General features: G+C 45.4%; 1 protein-coding gene across 2 annotated transcripts in view; it reads right to left on the minus strand.

Annotated features, from left to right (window-relative positions):
- The window catches only part of HAO2 (hydroxyacid oxidase 2), a 213,384-nt gene that overhangs the window by 1,292 nt on the left and 189,951 nt on the right, over nt 1–22,141 (minus strand). For both annotated transcript variants that reach the window (XM_049702286.1, XM_033436679.2), the window contains 6 exons: nt 14,018–14,156; nt 12,150–12,301; nt 10,157–10,440; nt 8,725–8,934; nt 4,262–4,420; nt 3,817–3,886 (listed from right to left, as the gene is read on the minus strand). In XM_049702286.1, coding sequence (XP_049558243.1) covers nt 3,817–3,886; nt 4,262–4,420; nt 8,725–8,934; nt 10,157–10,440; nt 12,150–12,301; nt 14,018–14,148 — 1,006 coding nt within the window. In that variant the 5' untranslated portion in view covers nt 14,149–14,156. The remainder of the gene's footprint in view (nt 1–3,816; nt 3,887–4,261; nt 4,421–8,724; nt 8,935–10,156; nt 10,441–12,149; nt 12,302–14,017; nt 14,157–22,141) is intronic.

Genomic DNA, 22,141 nt, shown 5'->3' on the forward strand with positions numbered 1-22,141 from the left:
TGACCCTTGTGCTCACCCTGATTAAATGTTATGTATACAGAACGAATCATCTAATTCTGATTGCACTGGGAATTATTTCGTGAGCCTGTGCCTGTGTCTTCTTTTAAAACAGCCATGTCAAAACGGCATGGTAAAAACGTAAAAACCACATTTCGGCCTTTTGAAAAATCACTTTGTGTGCAGTGGATACACTTGACCTTTATCTCCGTCGTGATAAGGCTTCAGGACACAGGAAGTATCTGTCAGGGAGGCATATGACTCAGGGAAAGCAGACAAGATAGGGCGAGTGTTTCATACAACTGCCTTCTAAGAAAAAGTTTTGTAAAACGCAACACCCGTCTTTGGTGGAGGAGCGTCATTAAAATGCAAAACTGGGACTGTCGCTGAGATGAGACACAGGGACTGGAGACAGTGACTCCAGACAAATGTCAAGAGAGAAGGGAGAGAGTGAGAACACGAGCTGGAGAACTGTAGGCGCAGAAGACAGTGAGAAATCACTGGTGATAAGAGGATGTATAATGTTTCCCTTGAAGTTCTTTCCCCATCTGTGATGTATGCACCGTCACCTCCCAAAACCTAACTAGCAAATTGTATTACTCACAGAAGTATAACTAATGAGAGGGTCTTTCCCAAAAATGGAAGCGGAGGAAATGGTTGAGCTTCATGCCCGCGTGGATTATAAGGGACAGAAACGGCAGGTGTGGAATACATAAATAACCCGTAAAATGAATTAAGTCAGCAGAAGCAGGAATTCAGAGCCAGAGGTGCTCTCATCAGAACTGACAATGAGTTTGAGAGCTCTGGGTTTCCACAGGGCAGACAGAATAGTGCAGCTTCAGAGCAGGCAGACCTCCTCAAGGAGCACAGAGATGCCAAAAATATAATCTCTGCTTGTATATTGTAGTAGAAATAAATATTTAAACTATGGAAAAATGTCTCAGTAGTTGCATCAAAGTGTTGTGATTCCATTTTGAGATGTGAAGTATCTGTTCACATTTAAGCCCTGGTGATATCTGTGTACTTGTTATACTTATCAGTATAAACTCATCAGAATGGGTCTGGGTCCCACAAGGTACCAGGGACATTGCCTTACTCTTGGTAGAGGTTCAGTAAAAGTTTAAGAGTGAATGCATAATTACAATGTATTCCTGCTTTTTCATTACTATAAATTATGTGGATATTCACACGAAAAAGCTCTGGCTAAATTAAAGCAAAGTGGTTAATTCCCAGCAAGAAATCTGAAGAAGATTCATATACTCTTCTGATTTAGCCCCCTCGCCTTACGAGGGATGAGAGCTGAGTAAGGTGTGTGCAGGCTTGTGCTGATAATGATTTATATGTGCACATTTTTGTTTTTTAAGACAAATCACAGTTTTACCCTTTCTATAAATATAATTTCAGCAACTGGTCTCACAGTTAGAAAAACGTTGATTTTAAACTTCTTTTGCTTTCAACCGCAGTGCAAATAGTGTTCTCCTCCCAGGTCTGTGATGTCTCAGGGTTATAAGGGGAAAATAGCACACATTTCTAGGGGAATTAGGGACGAGAAGTCATATGGACTGATCACCTCCTGGGTGCCAGGTTTGTGTCAAGGCGTCTGAGATGCAGGGAAAAGCTAAGGGGTGACAGAATCTCTGGGGTTTCACATTATGATTTCGCACTTTAGTGAGTTCCACCAAAAACACAGCGCCCCCTTCAGCTGAGACCCCCCCTCTTCCCGGGGACTAGACTGTGGGGCGTCTTTCCTGGGGGAGCGACACACACAGAGGATGACGAGGGATGGCCGTCGGCCTAGGTTTTCTATTCTTCCTCTTCCTCCCCAAACCTTCCTCTCCACCCCACATTTGGTTGTTGATTAGTAATTTTTCTATACATTTAAAACAATACATTCTCACTGTAGAACCATTAGAAGGAAAGAAATATAAAAAGTCAGGCATAAAAGTGTTCATAATCCTGTTTTTTCTTTCTTTTTTTCCTGCCCCTTTTAAAAAAGGGTGCTCTCCATGCTCTATTTCAGAAAAAGATTTTCCAGCCACCATTTCCACCCCCAATGGTTGTTAAGTATAAACTTTTGGTGGAATAAAAAAGCTTTGTTATTGTGAATTCCCCCAACAGGCTTCTGTTAAAGAAGTTCAGATATCATTTCACAAGGACAGGAGAAAATATTGGGGGGAGCAGGAGAAGTCACCTCAATCTCCTGGAATCTGCAGAAACCATAGGTCTTCCCATCCTTGTCCCCACAAACCCCCCCACCCCCGAGGGGCAAAACACACCAATACGATATTGTTCACACTTGTGTTCTCCCCTCCCTCATGGGAGCGACTTGGGTCATTTATTGCCTTATCTTCATAGGCTTTGGCCCAGAATGGACAGTTCCGGTCCTTGACGCCGTAATCCAGTTCCCTCTTTTTTCTTTTAAACTGCTAAGTGGAAAGGGGCTGCTGCTGGCATTAATGCCGATCTAAGTTTTCTAGCTTGTACTACTCAAGCCCAAAAGGGTGAGTCTGCAGCCCCAGCGGACACTATGCAACTTGGATGCTGAGTACAAGACACTTGTCTAAATATCAGATCAAAACCAGACTTGAAAAGACCTGGACGTCTTGCCTTGTGCCTAGCACACGTCAGATGCTCAGTCCCATCATCTACAGAAATAAGTTCATGGCGTGGAAGCAGTCTTGACTCCACTTCAGAGCTCTTGATTCATTATTTCCTTACTTCTGGAGGAGGTTTCTGTTATTACCATATTTTAGAATTGAGGCGTGGGTGGAGGTCTTATCAGGGTTCGTCTTGTCTGTCTCTCACATTGCAATTGATTACCATCTATAGCAGACAGTCAAAGACAGAGCTACTGGCCACTGGCATTTGGGCAGGACGATTCTTTTCTGTGAGACAGCTCCAAGCTTTTTAGGATAGTTAGCATTTCCGGTCCTTGAGCCCTAAATACCTCCAGTACCCACCCTGCCTCACTGTGCCGATGAGAAAAAAATCAACTGACCCCCCGAACAAAACGCCCCTGAAGAGAGAAGTTACCATCATTAGTTGAGAGCCACTATTTTACTCTCTGGGATTCCAGGCTTTGCTAAACACGTATGTTATTTTGTTTTGTTTTGTTTTTGCGGTACGCGGGCCTCTCACTGCTGTGGCCTCTCCCGTTGCGGAGCACAGGCTCCGGATGCGCAGGCTCAGCGGCCATGGCTCATGGGCCCAGCTGCTCCGCGGCATGTGGGATCTTCCCGGACCGGGGCACGAACCCGCGTCCCCTGCATCGGCAGGCGGACTCTCAACCACTGCGCCACCAGGGAAGCCCAGCACGTATGTTTTTATGAGCACTGCTTTACAGTCATCTCATTTTTGACTGAAATAGCCTGGCTGTAACTTCGAGACGTTCATGCTTGTCTTGCTGTCTGTGGTTACGCAGGATGATGCGTCTCCTTCTCCCCGTTCTGTCCTCCTGTTTGTTTCTATCTCCCCAGCTCCTCCATGCTTCCCCTATGACATAATTTCTCTACTCTTCACAGTCCATGAATATTACTTAAAAGATGACACACAGAACCACATCTGACAAGCCCGATAGGATCTCAGCAGGCCAGAGTAAAACGGGACCCTCTTTCCCCAAAACTGAAATTGCATTTGCTTTTGTAGTAGATGTATCACATTTTGAGTTCATGCTTAATCTTTGTCTGGCCCATTTCCTCCCTGTTCTTTCCTTTGGGCAGCCACTGGGTCTGGGAAAGGCGAGCTAGAAGGGCCACTGCTCCCGTTCTTTAGACGGCCTGTTTTCAGTTCTGAATCAGGAAAAGAATTGTAAAAACTTACCTGTCAGGGTCATGGAAGTGTGGAATTCGTTTTTTAAAATGTTCAAAACTTCCTCAACACCATGTTCACCCTGCTCCCAAGACAGAGAGAGAGAGAGAGAGAGAAAAGGAGAGACAAAAAGAGGCATGAAGGAACCTTCTGACCATGTGCGGAGTATAAATTCTAGGTGAGCTCAGAGCTGTGCTGGGGAGGATGGGGCTACCTGTGAAATTAGAACTATGTTGGGAATAATGGAAAGCAAAGAGGAAAATGTAGGGTGACAGCTCTTGAAAATGGGCAACATGCTGCCGAGGAAGCATGGTGGAGCTGGAGAGGGGTCACCGTCCTTCAGGATCTGTGGCACCTTCCAACAAACGGCCAAGCTTGGGGGTTAAACCACAGAAATGCGTGGAAACGAATGAGAAGCGTGGTACCTTCCGGCTGGTTTTCCCTTTGCCACTCTCACCTTGTAGGCAAGACCCCATAGGATGGGTCTCCCCAGGAAAACGCATTTAGCCCCGAGGGCCAGAGCTTTCAGCACATCATTGCCGGTTCGGATGCCACCATCCAGGTACACTTCAATTTTCCCTTTCACAGAAGCCACCACTTCTGTCAAGGCATCGATCTGAAAAGGACAGACAAGTGTGGGTCGAGGGATTTCCCTTTTGACTCTCAGGGTGTCAGGGGACAGCAGTGCCCCCTCAGCATGGGCTGGCACCAGGAGGTCCAAGCGGGGGCGATGCCTAACTCTTCCTCCCCTTCTGTGCTTGAGGCTGCAGGTGCCTATCAAAGCAGTGCAGCCACATTCCCAAGGTCCAGGGACTTTCTGCAGGCTCCCCGTTCTGCCATTTTCTGCTCCGACAGAGATGGAGCAGAAACCTTTTTGTTCCTCTTCACATCCCCTAGGGGACATTTTCCATTTGTGGTGTTCACTTTAATGCTCTTCTTTTTAAAGAACATTTTGACTTTTGATTTTCTTCCACTTTTTCTGTGTCTAAGGTGGCACAGCTAGAAATGCTTTCCATTGCTAAGGCCCTAAGTCTTTTTGGCAAAACAAGTGTGATCGGCCATGACCCTAGCGTCTGGACCACAGCCTGTTCAGTGTAACTGCGCTGTACATCATTCCTAATACACCACATTTGAGCAACTTGTTCCTGACTCCTTTGGGGGTTAACTGAGACATGGGATAGGTATGCAGCAGCAACATTGTAAAACTAAGGTTGAAGACTTCGAAAGACAAAATAGAAACAGCTGATCACTCTGGCCTGGTTGCTCCGCTGGACCTTTTCTCTCACCTTGTCTCTTTCATTCCAGGATCTTTGGTCAACAGGCCTTGTGCACCTAAGGTGCCCCAGACCAAGCTGTGTTCCTCCAAGTCTATAAGGAAGAGTGACTGCAGAGTCTAGGAGGAGGGTCCTGGAGGAAAAGGTTCTGGAACTGCCGCGGGGGCTCCTGTTCTGTGCCTCACTGAGGAATGACCAGAGAGGAGAAGTAGAAACTGGGCCCCTAAGAGGACTTGTGCTGCCGAAGGCGTCAATTGGAATTCTACCTGAACAAGATCCTTCGCTGAGACTGAGCAGAGTATGAAATCAGGGAGGAAAGAACTTTGTACTTTAATTTACAAGTGGAGGAGAATTGAATACGTCGTGACTTACATGTAAAGACTGGAGGGAATTCACATCCAAATAAGGGGTATTTTTACAGTCCCACCATGGTATTATTTGGAATATTTCTACAAACTATTTCTACAAATATTGCGAGAAATGAATAAATATATTTGTGCAAGGACTCTTCTAGTGAGCCATAGTGCACAACGGAGCTGACAGTAATTTGAGAAACAGAATAGGGGGTGAATTTCAGCCTAGGGTTCAGTGTGGTTTGAGAGTTAATTTTTGATAATCCACAACAGGGCATTCATTAGAGCCTTCTGGCGATAAAAGCTGGCTGATCCTTTTCCCTGGTTCCAGGAGGACGTACAGGGGTGTTAGATATGGAATCTTATAGAGATGGAACTTCGCTCAGAGAGTCACATCCCTCACAAGGAGGGGGCTGGGTTGAGAAGACTGAGGAAATTAACCCCAGCACAAAATTTAAGGGGTGCCAAAAATATAAATAATATTTGAAGACAAAATTTTAAAAAATCAAAGGGCAAACTTTGACCTGTGCGCTGGGGGCTTGTTTTGATAAATAAAGTTTTATTGGAACCAGGGCCAGGATTACAGTGAGATGAGTGAGGCAGTGTTATGCAAGTGCAGGGACAGATCCTGTCTTTATTAAAAATGTTGATATTTTGTTCACCATGGATTTTTTTGCATTAAATTTCATTTTTTCAAAGAGTGTATGAAACTATTATATACCTTACTCAGTTTTTCTGGCACCTTCTAAAATTTTGAGCCAAGGGTGGGTTTCCCACTAGCCTCACACTAATCTTGGTGCTGTCCCTGGATGACCTTGGGTTTGGTTGTTAGGTCAAGTGGCTTGGGAGAACAACATGTTGATCAACGTGATGGGGCAGGAGAAATTCTTCTTGTTCTGGCGCCTGCCTTTGCCAACACTCATTCTCTATTGAGGAAGTGCAGTGGGAAAATTAGTCGGCCACTTTTTCCCACTCCTTACTCAGTCCTCCCCAAGGGGGCAAGACTAGCTAAACTGATTAGTGAGGGAAAGCCGATTGTATTATATTTTACTAGCATTTTCTCAAAAGTCAGTACTCTACCCTGTTTGCTGCTAGTTGGTGAGGGCCTCTTTGCTTTCTCCTCCTATTGTCAGCACAGTTGGGACAGCTCAGGACCTGCTAAGCTCTTTTGCATCCTCTCTTCTGTCAGTTACGAGGTGTGTGAGAGATAGCTTTGTGGGCATCCTTGCAGGAGTTGGGTGAGAGAGCTCAGCGTGTGTTCTGACGACCTGTGTTCTTCTAAGGTCTTAGGTCAAGAGTTGGGATGGAAAGTAGGAGGCCTGACCGTTCCCTGCAGTTCAGCTCTTACGGAGAGTCATAGTAAAGTGTGCCCCTTGCTCTCCATCATTCCATGCCTGTTTGCTATCAGGTAGAGCCTGGTGGAAAGGAGGAGGCCAGTGATTGGCACTTGAAACCCCCAAGCTTCACAAGCCTTGAAATGTACAAACTGGCTGATGTAGCTTTTCTATTTCCTGGAATTTTTTTTAAAGAAGTAATTGAGAATGTGCTAAAGATTTAAGGATGGTCACTGATGTGTTGTTTAAAATAGTGAATGCGTGGAAGCAATCCAGATGTTCAACAATAGGAAGCTGGTCATATAAGTTGTCTATTCATACTACACACCATTAAAAACAAGAAAGCATATCTACTGAAATAAAATGAGCTCGATATATTAATACATGGAAAGAAGAAAATTACATAATATCATGTATAGTTTTCAAACCTAAAATGTTATGGCCACATTAAGTTGATTACCAAACTATTGTCAGTATGATAGTTTTATCTTTTTATCTTATTCTTTTTGCTTATGTATATTTTATAGTTTACTTGCAGTGAACATGTCTTACTTATATAATAAAAACGCCAAAAAAGACCTTAGAGAAAAAAACCCACTTCCCTTTCTCAAAATGAGTCAAGCGGCAATAGAAGATTCTCTTGAAAAATATAAGCTATAAATCTCCATGAAAATAAATTAACAGTTGGACTTCCCTGGTGGCACAGTGGTTAAGAATCCGCCTGCCCATGCAAGGAACACAGGTTCAATCCCTGGTCCGGGAAGATCCTACATGCTGAGAAGCAACTAAGCCTGTGTGCCACAACTACTGAGCCTGTGCTCTATAGCCTGCAAGCCACGACTACTGAGCCTGCGTGCCTAGTGCCTGTGCTCTGCAACAAGAGAAGTCACAGCAATGAGAAGCCCGTGCACCGCAGTGAAGAGTAGCCCCTGCTTGCTACAACTAGAGAAAGCCTGCGTGCAGCAACAAAGACCCAAAACAGCCAAAAAAAAAAAAAAAAAGAAAAGAATTAAAAAAATTTTTTTTAATAATTTTTAAAAAAAGAAAATAGGGCTTCCCTGGTGGTGCAGTGGTTGAGAGTCTGCCTGCCGATGCAGGGGACACGGGTTCGTGCCCCGGTCCGGGAAGATCCCACGTGCCGCAGAGCGGCTGGGCCCGTGAGCCATGGCCGCTGAGCCTGCGCATCCGGAGCTGAGCCTGCACATCCAGAGCCTGTGCTCCGCAACGGGAGAGGCCACAACAGTGAGAGGCCCACATACCACAAAAAAAAATAAAATTAATTAATTAATTAATTAATTAACTAACTCCCTTAAAAAGTCCTTTCCCTTCCTCCCTCCTTTTCTTTTCTTTCCTCAAACTCTATCTATAAGGGACAAATTCATAAGTTAGGGGAAAAATTAGACTATCCCAGATTTTTAGCAAAGGATTCATAGGGCATTTTTAAGTTTCACTATGAAAGACAGTTATTTACTAGCTTCAGTTAGGCACTGTTTCTTCCTGGGATGTGTCATATGAGAAAAGATGAGGTTCCAATCCATGCAGACAGGCAAACTTCCAGCTGAATGCTTCTTCCAGAAGGCAGGAGACCTCCATGCCTTGGGAACAACTCTTCTATCAGATTTCACCTTAAGCACTTACTGTGTGAATTCAGACAAGTTACTTAACATCTCTAAACTCTAGTATCCTCATCTGTAAAATATGGATACTAATGCCCATCTTGCAGGACTGTTTTGAGATTTAGAGATGACATACGTTGAGTTTGTAATAATAGCCTGGCACACACTAGGCTATTATTAATGATTCAAAGTCCTTAACAATTCGCAGGTAGATATGAACACAGGTGGTTAGGGAGAGGGGAGTGTGCACCAAATTGCACAGAGTACCTTGCTGTGGACACACATATACACACACACAACAGAGCACTCACAAACACACCCAGGCTGAAGTCATCCTACTTACAGAAGCAGGAACCTCATCAAGCTGCCTCCCACCATGGTTGGAAACAATGATGCCATGGACATTGTGCTTCACAGCTAACTCTGCATCCTCTTTTGTCAAGATCCCCTTAAGGATGATGGGCAATCGAGTCATGCTCTGAAACCAGGAGAGATCATCCCAGCAGATGGATGAGTCAATGGGGGACATCTGGAGATAAGGCATTAAATTTCCCTGTGGGGGAATAAAAGAGAACTTTAGTCCTGAACTCCTTCAAGACTCCCATTCCAAAGATGGGACACATTTGGAGAGCCACCAAAACCTTGAAAAGAGGGCCCACAAAACCCAACACTACTTCTAGCTCCTTTTCCAACAAAATTTGTGTAAAAGACTTTTACTTCCATTGCTTATTCATTAACCATTACTTGTGTCCCTGCTCAATAATTATGCCAAGATCTGGGCACATAAAGACAAACAAGACACAGTCCTTACTTAAAAAAAAAAAAAAAAACCTCAGAGTTTAGTAAGTGAGATAGATAAGCAAAAACATTTATAGGCCATTGCGATGTGTTATGATTGAGATATGCACAGGGTAACAAGAACTAAGCAATACTTCAATAACCTTAAGTCAGATATTATCCAATATTTATCTTGGCTCACCATGTGAGTCAAATATCTATAGATCCCAATGTGTCCCTGGAATCTAAGATTCCAGAAAACCTCAAGGCCAATTTGTGGTTAATGAGTAGAACTGTTGAGTCACTTGGCTGGGTATCAGAGCTGCCCGTTGGCTGAAAAGGCTGATATCACTACCTCTAATGTAGCCAAGGGATTCCAACTTTACCACGGCTTTCTCTCTCTGGGGAACTCCATCCCATTGGACTACAGGATTTTAATGGGAGAAGTGCCCTTTGTAGTCACCTTGTCTAAACAAGTGTGTAGCACTCTGGTGCCCCGTGGATGAGTTCTAGGTGTGCAGAGATATTTCCTCCCCAGTTTTCAAGGGAGGAGGGTGGGGCTTGGGCTGACTACACACCATGGGCCATTCACCTTGGGTATGAGCATCCTCTTCAGATAGTCCATTTATCTAAGTATGCCATCCAGACTGAGCATTTTCTAAATGTGGCATAAAGTAGAAAATGTTGGAAGAACTTTTTAGTTTGCTCTCCTATTTCATGAAAAAATCCTCTCCCTAGCTCTCCTATTTCCCAGAACCCAGCCCTTCCCAGAACATTTCTGGGCTGCCAGGGATGGGAAGAACATTTTGTCTTATATTCTGCTTGTCTGGAAGTTCTGGGCAGCAGAAACCACATCTGCTTCTTCAACTGCTGCATCCCTAGTGCCTGGCACAGAACAGGTACCCAATGACTTCTTGAGGAAAGAAAGAAAAGAGGAAAGAGGGATGGAAATCTACCTCCTGTAACACCTGCCCGCTTGGCTCTGGTATCTTTCCTACCTTCTCAGGTGATCCGAGATCTTTTAGCAGTAAGTTCTTCATCAAGTCCACTTGGTTTGTAATGTTGTGTCGTCTGTTGCCAATTTTGGGTACATCCACAGTGATTACCAGAGCTTTGAAACCCAGGGATTCTACCTTTTGGATCAGCTGTTTGTTTAGCTGCCTGTTTGGGTGCACATACAGTTGGAACCATCGCAGGCCCCCGGGGGCAGTGGCAACAATGTCTTCAAGGCTACAGCTGGCATACGTGCTGGTGATGTAACAGATACCGGCTGCTTGCGCAGCTGCAAAGCAAAGGACACAACTCAGGTTGGAGGGCAGAGGCATTCTGAACCGGGGTGAGATGCCCTAGGAGTCTGTGTTTCCTCTGGCCAGCTTGCCCTTTGAGTGAAGATAAAGCTTGACTTCATTCTGCTTCCCTGTCAGGCAGGCAGGCATTGCATGTGTTTGATCAGATTGTCTGGGTCCTCCTCTGTATAACCTGTCTTACAAACTCTGTGTTGCCTATTAAAATATTTCAGGCTAGAGATGACCTTGAGTCCCCAGAACGATTTGAAGATGTTGCAGCTTTCAGATAGGAAATGGGCTTCTTGTGAACTCATCAATGAAGCAGAAGGGAATTAAAGAAGGCAAAGGATGAGAAAACGTAATTCCAATGGAGAGGGATTGCAGCAGAAAAAAACATGCTATCTGGAGTTAGAAGAACGCGAGTTCTACCACTTCTTAGCTGTGTGGCCTTGAGTCTCATTTTCTTTATCTGTAAAAGGGCGGGGTGGGGGGATAATAATACCTCTCTTATAGGGTTGTTGCAAGATTAAATAAGATACTAGCTATGGAAGCATTTTTTTAAATTATGAAGTGAGGTACTATACAAATACTAGGGATAATGAGGGTGATGACGACGGTGACAATGATGTGCTGATCGCATCTTTCTCATTTCCCACTTTAATCATTTTCAGGGGATTCCCCAACAGGTTAATGTCACTACCATCCTACAACCCATGGGCAGAGAATTTGACCTAATCACAATGAATATTTTCAATTCCTAATGTCAACAGGAGGTACCCCATTCTCCTGCTCCACCCCCAACACAACACAGCACACTCAACCATGAAGATTTTGTAAAGCAGTCATATTCATACAGGGTATTCATATCTCAACTTAGCCAAATTTGGTTCCTAACCTGATGGATGTCACTTTCAGCTCTAGAATCCATGGATTCATTGCTTCCTATATCACAGAGTCAAAGGAAAAGACCCCAGGGAAGCCGTGGGCAACTTGAGCAAAAACAGATTTGGCTTCAGGTGAAGATTACAAATGAGGCACAGGAATATTTTTACCCCCTGCCCTTCCTTTCTCCTCTCCTCTCCTCTCCTTCTCTTCTCTTCTTATTTTTTAGTGGTGGCAGATGAGGGAAGAGAACTCAGGGGTACTAGGAAGGAAACAAAACCCAGTGAAAAACTTTTTGTCAAATAAGATGATCAAGTCAACGGAGGAGAAGGGAAATGGAACATTTGGACAAGAGCACCTGCCAGGGCCTTGTGTTAGGGCTTAACGTCATGACTTTCTCCTCATCCTAAATTCAGAGGCACATCGTTCAGTCCCAGCCCTGGCCCATGAGGGTTCAAAGAGAGCCCTACCCTTGGGGCCACACTGAGCAGCCCTTTCCCCCCAGATGCTGCGTCAGAGGGGCCAGTCAGTGCCCCTCTTCCTTGGGATGGCTTGGTGGGATTTTCACCTCCTATTCACCTGTAGCTCCCTCCCACCCTCACCATTCTTTATAATGGAAAATTGGTATTTCTCAATCTTAGGTGAAACGTTATGCAAATGTAGCTTTAAGCATTCCTTTTCCTACCCTTAATTCCAACCAGATTGCTGTCCCTAAGCCCCTTCTCTAGAGAAATTCTGGAGCTGTTTGCCCCTGCTCTGAAGGACACCTCTGCACACTTTAAGGCCCTTGGGAAGGGAGCCTCAAGGTGGGCTGGGTTCACACCTCTGGCTGTGCTCATTTCTCCATCAGGCCAGGCAAGGCAGTGGAAACCCGTGGGTGCGATGCAAATGGGGGCGCTGATCTCCTCCCCTTGGATTGTGGTCCGCGTGTCCACCTTTGACACATCTTTCAGGTACCGGGGACGGAGGCGGATTCTGTGCTGGACAACAAAGAGATTTTCTATCGGTGGGATGACTCACCAGCACGGAGGTGCTGCTTAGCACTGGGACCTCCAGATTCCTGACACAGATCTAGACCACACTGGGTCCCGAGAAACCATTGGCGGAGTCAGTTGGCTGGTAGCTGATTAGGCAGCATAGACAAGCTAGAGGCTCTGCTCCTCCGGAAACCTCTCCCAACCCCCTATTCCACATTAACCCCGCCTTCTCTGAACTCCCGGTACACATATGGTCCACGCTGTTCCCTGCCTTTCTCCATCAGAGGACTGTGTCTTGGAGCTGTGCCTCCCTGACCAGACTGTCGGCACTTGGATATTTTGATTGATCCATCTTAACAAGGACTAGAAAGGGAAGGAATAAGCAGGACGGAGTTCCAGTCTCTTCCCTCTTAGGTTGGAAACAAATCTCTATAAAGCAAGAAAAGGTCATTGAAAGAGAACAAATCCCAGAGAATGACCACAACTTTTTTTTTTTTTTTTTTTTTGCTAGAGGCTAATTCATTTGAAGATTTGACTTAAACACTACTTTAGAAGGTAGGGAAATTAACAAATAATAATTATATGAAACGAACTTTTAAGTCGAACAGATACTTAGCTTCAGGGTCCAAAAGTGCTTATTTTCCACAACATATTATTATTTCTATACGTAAACTGAGGAAGATTTTTCTGGAAATGCTGATTGTGCAAATTTGGGTAGGAGCCTCAGTTACTTCATCTGTGAAATGGGAATAATAATCCAACTTTCCTAATAGTCTTGTGAAGACACAATGAGATAAAACAATTGAAGTGCCTAGTATAGTGTTAAACAAGTATGAAAATACAGATAGTGTTCACCATGCATCCCATTTTCCAGTTTTCTCCTGACCTCTGTTATCACAGAGGTCAGCAAACATTTTCTGTAAAGGGCCAGATGGTAAATGTTTTAAGCTTTGTGCCATGCAGTCTTTGTCACAATTACTCAGCTCTGCTGTGGTAATGCCAAAGCAGCCAGGGACAATATGTAGATGACTGAGCATGGCTGTGTTCTAAAATAACTTTCTTGTGGACACTAAAATTCTGATTTCATATAATTCGACATATTGCAATTCTTCTTCTTTTGATTTTTTTCAAGCAGTTAAAAATTAAGAAAAAGCCCAACCTTAGTTTGTGCGCCATCCAAAAACAGGCAGTGGGCCCGACCTGGCCTGTGGGCTGCTCTTTACCGACCCCTGCTCTACCCGCTGCTGTGCCGCCCAACTCTTCTCCCTTGAATCAATCTTCTTTCACCCCCAAGACTCCTTGGGTCTCCATATTTCCTCCAGCCTTGAGCCCTCTCTCCTGTTCTGCCTCCAAGCCAGAAGTTCAGGCTCAAGGTTTACCCAGCCAGCTTCTCCTCCCTGCCCAGGTGTCTGGAGACCTTGGGACTCTTGTCCTATCTTGTCAGGGGCAAAGTCGCCGTGATCAGCACTCAGGCGACTCACTTATGGTAGTTCTGCAGAGGCACTGAGACAGATTGTCTCTCCATCCATGCTCTCCCCAGTCACCTGTCTCCCGCCAAGAAAATCCCCCCAAATCCCAAACAACAACAGAAACCCATTATTATGTCTTGAGGACTCTATCTTCTTTGGAGGCAGAAACCAGGACTGCTACCTTCCAAAGAGCTCTCAACCAGTACACCTTAGCTTAGCAATAGAAAGGATACAGAAGATCAGACTTTTTAAATGCTGCGATGTTGTCATCCCGCGTGAGGCACTCATCAGCTCCTCCTTCAATAAAGTCCCAAGTTGACTTAGACAGCTGCTCCCGTGCATGGGCCTCAAAGTCTCTCAAACACACCAAGGGCATTTCTGGACCTTTAAAGGAAAAGCCAAAACTGACCAAACAAAACCCAGTAAGAATACTTCCGATATAGAGGAGAGGGTGGCGGCAGGGTGGACTACAGCGTGAAGCTGTTTGGATTCAACCTGAACCCCCTGTAACCTTTATCTCAAAGGAGGTGCTGCCAAAGATGCTGATTCCAAGCCCCAAGGCAGGTAGTCATGCTGCACCCCTCCTCTGTCCCAAGCCCCTCTCCCAATCCTGGTTACTGGGTCTTCTGAATATCCCTCAGGTCTGTCCCCTCATCTCTAGGCCCACTGCCTCAGATCTAGGTGAGGCCCCACCACCTCGTATAAGATTATTACAAAAATTTCTTATCTTTGTCTCTTAGCCTTCAGATTCACTCTCCATCTTGTTTCCCTCCAGCTGCCCGGCATCTTTCTAAAAATGCAAGTCTGATCATGCCTCATGTCTTTCAAGTGCCCATGGCATGGCATTCACAGCCTTCCAGGACCTGGTTTCTGCTCACCATCTTCATTTCTTTGTGGCTTTTCCTTGTCTTTTGGGTCACTATGAGCATTTCCTGAGCACACCGGAGATTTATTTCATATTTTTGTGCTCTTTTGGAAGGATATCCATCAGGGTGAGAAAACTGGGTCTGAACAGATACGAATGCCTGGAAGTTCTCAGGAATCTCCGGTTGTGTGAATACGGGGCTGTAGCTGAGTATCAGGGATGAGGCTGACGTTTGCGACTCCCTGGTTGGGTCATTCAACATGGCCTATTTTGAGACCAAGAAAACAACCTATGCTCCCTCTATTCATTGCCATCCCAGTCTGAATCCCGTGAACCTGGAGCTTCTGCTACCACCGCCCCTGAAAGAGGGAAGAGGGCAGTGTCGTGGGGTACATCCTTCCAGTAGGGGCAAGGGCAGAGGGAACCAGTAGCTACAGAGATGCTGAAGGCACTGGTAACAGTCAGTCTCAGCTTGTAGAGCTTCTGTGTAAGAGGATTCCTCTAGGAAGGGTGAGGAAATCGGTAGTTCACAGTGCTGCGTGTCTTCCCAGCAGTTGGCAATGGGGTAAGAATTAGCCAAAGGCTCTGAGTAGAAACTGAGTGATTTCCAGGTTATTGTCTGAGGAATAGGGATAAGCCCCAGGGACTAGACTAGGGCTTCCAACACGAATGGGGCAGCTCCTCTAATGAACAAGGGGGCCAAGGAGGCCAGATGAAATGTGGGGTGCTGGGAATCCTGGTAGGGGTATGGCTGTGTCAGAATCTAGTTAAGTCATACAGGAAAGTAGTCCCAGACACCCACCTAAAGGGCTAAGCAGAAAGAAGTTATATGACAGACGAGAAACAGCCCCCGGGATGAGCCATGGATTCTGAGAGGAGGCCGGCAGGCGGACTTTGGAGCACAGCCACAGAGCTTTTTATAGCAGCACACCTTGTCCGTGGGTGGGCAGGGAGCAGTTGAGGTGCTGAGTTGAGTTTGACAAAATACAGCAACAATGTCTAACTTATCTCATTCCTATCTGACCCTTCAAAGGCTCAGTAACTTTAATCGAATGAATTAATCATTGTAATTATCCAACTGTATTGCAATCAGTTATTGAAACCACTGTGTGCATAAATGAGTTAATCTAGCAGGCCTGAGAATGCTAGTCTTCAAAAGGCCTGCATACAAGGTTGGCCCTTGGTTGGAGTCTGGGACCTTGGATTTCAGGAGGGTTCCCACCATCTTCTGATAAGAATGTCTCTCTGTGTTTAAACTATTTGTACAAACAATGTGCTCTGTGCTGAACATCTGCTTTCCCTCTGAGAGTCTAGAATTTTGGTAGGGGTTAGGCAGAGCATGTCCATATGACCAACCCCCAACAAAAAACCTTGGGCACCCAGGCTCTGAAACGAGCTTCCCTGGTAGACACCATTTCACACGTGTTGTCACAACTCATTGCTGGAGGCATTAAGTGCATCCTGTGTAGTTCTACTGGGAGAGGACTCTTGGGAGCTTATACTTGGTTTCCTCTAGATTTTGCCCCATGAGCATTTTCCCTTTGCTGATTTTGCTTTGCATTCTTTCACTGTAATAACTCATAGCCTCAACTATCTGCTGTGTCCTGTAGGTCTTCCTCGTGAATCACTGAACCTGAGACCCTCCCCGCCCCAGCACACCTCGGATCTCCAGGCAGTAGGACAGTGTGTGACACTGAGTTGCTGTTCATAAATATTCATTACTTGAATTTAACATTCCCCTGTGTGTCATCCCTCTGCCTTGTGCGATGAGAATACTCCATCAAGTTTCAACTCCCGATGTCTCAACAAATCCCCACATCCTAAACATCACACACTCACAGAAATGTTCTTCTGCAGATTTCTAGCATAAAAACTCAACAATGGGGGCTTCCCTGGTGGCGCAGTGGTTGAGAGTCCGCCTGCCGATGCAAGGGACACGGGTTCGCGCCCCGGTCCGGGAAGATCCCACATGCTGCGGAGCGCCTGGGCCCATGAGCCGTGGCCGCTGAGCCTGTGCTTCTGGAGCCTGTGCTCCGCAACGGGAGAGGCCACAACAGTGAGAGGCCTGGGTATTGCAAAGAAAAAAAAAAAAAAAACCAAAACCCCCCCACAAAACTCAACAATGTTTATTTCTAATCCAAGGGAAATGATACAGCTTCTCTCAGAATTACTTGCCTGGAATAGTGTGAATTATATCATCTGAAAGCTGCTTGGAAATAAATAACTAACCCAGCATATTTATATATATACCAAACACAGTTTTATCAATTTCTATCTACTATTTCCTCTTCCACCTACTATTTCCTTTTCGATTCCCTGTGAAGTAGACAGAGAAGGTATTAGTCTTTCCATTTTGCATTTGAAGAGAATGGGGCCTAGGAAGCAAGATAACTTGTGAAAGATCAGGCAGTAAATTATTACAGAGGAAGGCTCAGAATCATATCTTCTGGTAGCTTCTAAAGGTAAACATTCTCCATTTTCAATTTCATGGTGCAGACCAAAGTAGTTGGTTCACCTAAATTACTTGTTATATTGAATTTAAAAGAATTTTGTAGGGACTTCCCTGGTGGTCCAGTGGTTAGGACTCCATGCTTTCAATGCAGAGGCTGTGGGTTCAATCCCTGGTCAGGTAACTAAGATCCCACATGCCACGTGGCGAGGCCAAAAAAAAAAAAAGTTAGCATTAAAAAAAAAAAGGGATTTCCCTGGTGGTCCAGTGATCAGGACTCCACCCTTTCACTTCAAGGGGCACGGGTTCGATCCCTGGTCGGGGAACTAAGACCCCACATGTGGCGTGGCCAAAGCGTAAAAAAAAAAAAGAATTTTGTAGGGTGAAAATACAATTATGTCGCATTTTTCCTTTTCATAAAGAAAAATGCGACATAATTGTTGCATGAATATTTGTATTAATATCTATTAATATTTCATAGCATATTTAAAGCCTAGTAGAGTCCTGAGCCCATTATTTTTACTAGCAGTCCAATACAAAGCTTATAACTGAAGGGAAGGACAACTGTGTGGTTCAAAGTTTTTCCTATTTGGGAGTGAAACTAAGCACTATATGTTTTTATGTATTTCAGTTTGATCCATACAGGCTTTAAAGCCACCAGAAATTAAAGGGAGGGTGCAAGTTATCTAACGTATAAGTGTTTTCTGTATTCCCATTTTATTTGATCTCCATTCCAGTATTTTTTCTTCTTTTATCTTCTACTCCAACTGGGAGAGAGGAAGAGAAAGGGGAGAAAAGGATGAAAATCTCTTGCTCACTGACCAGGAACTTAGCTCACTTAATCTGTTTAGCCTTTTTGTCTAGGGTAAAAAATGATGAGGTGCAACCTGTATACCAGTGATAAGGAAGCTAAAATCTAAGAGCAAGGGCACTCAGTGGTACCTGTTGCTAACGATCTGAAGTTCAAATTGTTTTCCTGGAGTGAGGGAAGGGGGAGGGACATAGACGGGCGCTGGCTGGAACTTCAAGGCAGATTTTGCTTTCTTCAGTATTACTGTTTGATCAAACGCAGTTCTTCTAGATAACAACCTGTCTTCCTTTGAAGTTTCATGTGGCGCATATGATTCATGATGTCACTTTAGGAACACTTCTGCTTGTATGAAAAACACCTAGGCATTCTGTAAGAAATCTCAGGGGGGACATCATGGGGCAGGGCACTGAGATTCAAGGGGGAATCTCAGGGGCAGGTGGTTGGTCTACTTTAGGACCCTTTGGCCTGGTGCCCTGGGAACTTATGTCAAGTTTCCCAATGGAGCAGTAGAGATAATGCCAAGGCTACACTTTGGGGCCTTGTTTGAGAGATTACCCTGTTCAAGGTTGTCTGAAAGTGCTTTAATCTCTTTGTGGGTGACAGTCTCAAGGAGAGTGGCTGCAAAGCCTGGAGCCATCGCCATAGCAACGGTGGCATTGGCCCAGGAGAAGCTACTGCAGGAGGAGGCCCTGGTAGTGGAAGGCATGGGGGCAGGGCAAGGAGGGGGCCTGGGGCTACTGGAGCCACAGGCAGTGCTGGGACCAGGAAGACAGGAATCTACAACACCCGTGACTGCAGCAGATGAGCCCCCAGGGAGTCCCCGAGCAAGGTCAAAGTCAAGGGCTTGGATTCCCAGAAACCTCAGGTCAGATATCAGAGTAAAGATGAGACCGGAATGTCCCTAACACTGGAGTGCTCTGAGGAACCAAGGGTGACATTTGTATAGGAATGAGGGGCTGGAGGGCCCAGTGGGTCTGACAGGAATGAGGGGATGGAGGGCCCAGTGTCAGCCTGACAGGCGCGAGTAGTCAAATGCCGCAAGAACGGACCCAGGGTCCTATCAGCCCAGGATCAGTTCTGGCCTTTTCCCTGAGCCCTCCCACACTGAACTGAGGACTCGGGGCCCCTTCCAGGACATGATGGCCACGTTTTCAATTTATTCTGTTTTGTGAACTAATAATTTGTCCTCTCCAGCCACTGCCTCACCACCCACTCTCATTAGCCTGTTTTCCTTCCCAGGCATTAAAACTCCCCTGGTGACCTGTAGGCATGTTCTACTATAAAGAGTAGTACATGTGGGTTCTTCAGAACCAATTCTGCAGTAGCTATGGGGAATGTCTTTGTTTTACTCTAGTTTTTAAACTCCTTAAATGTGAGGGGGGCACATTTATATTAATGTTCATTCTGGAGCTGTCGTGACCTAAGTAGGTCATTAGTGACCCACTGTGCCACCTCCACAAGCCGTAATGACTGCCAATCCTGCCTGGCGAGGATGAGAAGACAGAACAGTTGTGCTTGATGGAGCTGAGAGCGACTTTAGAGCGATGGATAGACGTGCACAAGTGTACACTGAAGCAGAATTTAAAAACGAACCCGGGTTTCCTGTCTCCACGTTCAGTGTCTTTCTGACATAGTATGTGACTCTCAGAATTTCTCTGACTAGCCTGGCAAAATAACCTGGAATTGGATTCTCCTTATTTGGGAATTAGCTTCTCAGCATAGACCTAAGGTTTCTAGATAGAGACTTATCTACACTGGATTTCATCACTCTAACGCCTCCTCTATTCTTTCTGACCCTGCTTGGTTAGCCAATATCGGCGAAAAGGGCTGAAGCTGGAGGAACAGAATAAGCTCTTGCTTGTGTAGTCAGTGGACCAGTGCTTGTGAGGGTCTGAGAGGCAGCCTGCTTCAGGGGAGGTTACTGACACTTAGCTCTATGAGCAGAGGCAAGTGACCTCCTCTCTCAGGACCTCAGCTCCTCATTGGAAAAACTAAAAGTTTTATATATTTTGGAATAATCTCTACCAGATTTTTTTTTTTTTTTTTTGCAGTACGCGGGCCTCTCACTGTCGTGGCCTCTCCCGTTGCGGAGCCCAGGCTCCGGACACGCAGGCCCAGCGGCCATGGCTCACGGGCCCAGCCGCTCCGCCGCACGTGGGATCTTCCCGGACCGGGACACGAACACACGTCCCCTGCATCGGCAGGCGGACTCCCAACCACTGTGCCACCAGGGAAGCCCCTCTACCAGATTTGAAGCTACCAGAAATGAAAGGTTGGGCTGTTGTCCATCAGGCCCTCATATTCTGTGTTTCCCCTGCCCATATAAACGCAAAGACCTCTCTTTAGACAGATCACGTTAGCATTCTCGTTCAGCACTTTGTGGCGATATACAGTACAGAACAGGAAACCAGCCCATCGTTTGGGCTGGTTCCTAACACCAAATAGCTGGGAGCTCACAGCCTTTCTTCCTTCACCGACCTCGAGGCTCCCTTTTTAACCAGCTGTTCTGGCCCTGTGACGCCACCTGATGGCTTCAGCGGAGCTTCTCTGCCTGTCAGGGCGCCATTCCCCTTTTGGAGGAGGACTCTCACCCAACCTGGGTTCCCTGCTGGCCGAGCAGGTAATCCCTCATCCTACATATGTATGCCTCTTCCTCTTTCCCTGATTTCTCCAAACTACTGGTTGATTTTTTCAGGAAATCTTTCTCACCCTTCTTCCCTTTCCCTAGTCTCTCCTGTCTCCTTCCCTTTTCCATCTGCAAACCCAGAATAACCCCCTGGCGCGTGGATGAGATTAGTGCTGTAGAGTCCCTTGGATTAAGAACAAAAAAGTAAACAAGTTTTGAAGTCACGTTAGATTTGGGTAAAGAACCTCCAAAGCCTTTGAAAATATCCTCAGAGGCACCTTGAGATTCCATTTACTTCCGTTGCCACTGAACTCTTTCTTCCTCTAATTAAGCCTCTCTTCCTCATCATCAGCGTTTATGAATGCAAAAGAAACTATTTATTACACAATTTTCTTAGTTTTCAGTTTTAGCCTAAGACTAACAATACATGACTGTACACTCATTTTCATTGCAAATATGCCAACTTTCTGCTACTTGGCAAATCAAGCAGGTATTTTCAGTCACCTAGGACTCCAACCACTATTTTATCAGCCTTCTTTCTATGGGAAAATATGGGCTGAGTTCCAAACAAATGGCTTCCAAGGTTTGGAGTTTGGGAGTTTGGGAGCACAGCCGCGTTGTGAATGGCGTGCTTTCCGTGGGGTGTTGGCGATCGTTTAGGGCAAACTGGGAGACACTGACCCAAGGGCTCATAGGGTGTTTGGAAAGATTGGGAATTTTCTTCTTCCACTGAGCAGTGGAATAATTTGATTACACAAAGACCCTTGGAGACAGCGTGATGGCTCCTAAATAATAATAATAATGACAGTAAAATTGCAACCATTTATGGAGTGCTTCACGATGTGTCATGCACTGTGTAAATTGTTTCATGTGCATTCATGTGTAATCCCCAAACACAAATATTATTATCCCCATTTCAGATGAAAAACCTGACGTTCAGAGAGATGAAAATACTTTGCCCAACATCACACATCTAGTCAGACATGCTGACTACCAAAGCTTGCCTCTTAAGCATCATGAAAAGAAGCCAATATATGTAGCCAAGTGTGGTTTGCAGGGTGAGAGCTGGCATTGAAAACGCCCTGGGCAGATGCAGCTTCGCTTCCTTCCCTTGACAAAATCATAACTTGATCAGAAAGTAAGAAAACTTCGTCATTTAGCTGGTCATAAAAAATACCCTGGCAAGTTTAAATGAATCTTAATGGTCTCCAAAGCACTCTTCCATATTTTATTCCATTTGATGCTTATAATAACCCAGTGAGATAAAGGGCGATCACAGAGTAGAGGTACGAGAGTCCCATTTTATAGATGAAAAAATTAAAACTCAGAGAGTTCAAGTGAATTATCTATAGTCACATGATGAGACGGGCAGGGCCTGACCGGGAATCCCTCTGACTTGCTCTAGATATTCTTTACTTGGCCACTACGGGTTGTTAGTGGTTTCGCTAGGATACATTCAGGTCTCTGTTCTGTAGGGTCAGAAGAGCTGCATAAAGTGAGCTTGGTCAGTTCCCACAAAATCTAGGCCACTGGGAAAGGTGTCCTGTGTGGAGATCATTGCCCTGCATCTTCATTTGCTCAGAAAGGGCAGAGTGTCAGAAACTACACAAAGGGTCAG

Source organism: Orcinus orca, chromosome 1 (assembly GCF_937001465.1).
Source record: "Orcinus orca chromosome 1, mOrcOrc1.1, whole genome shotgun sequence".
In the NCBI taxonomy this organism is placed as follows: Eukaryota; Metazoa; Chordata; class Mammalia; order Artiodactyla; family Delphinidae; genus Orcinus; species Orcinus orca.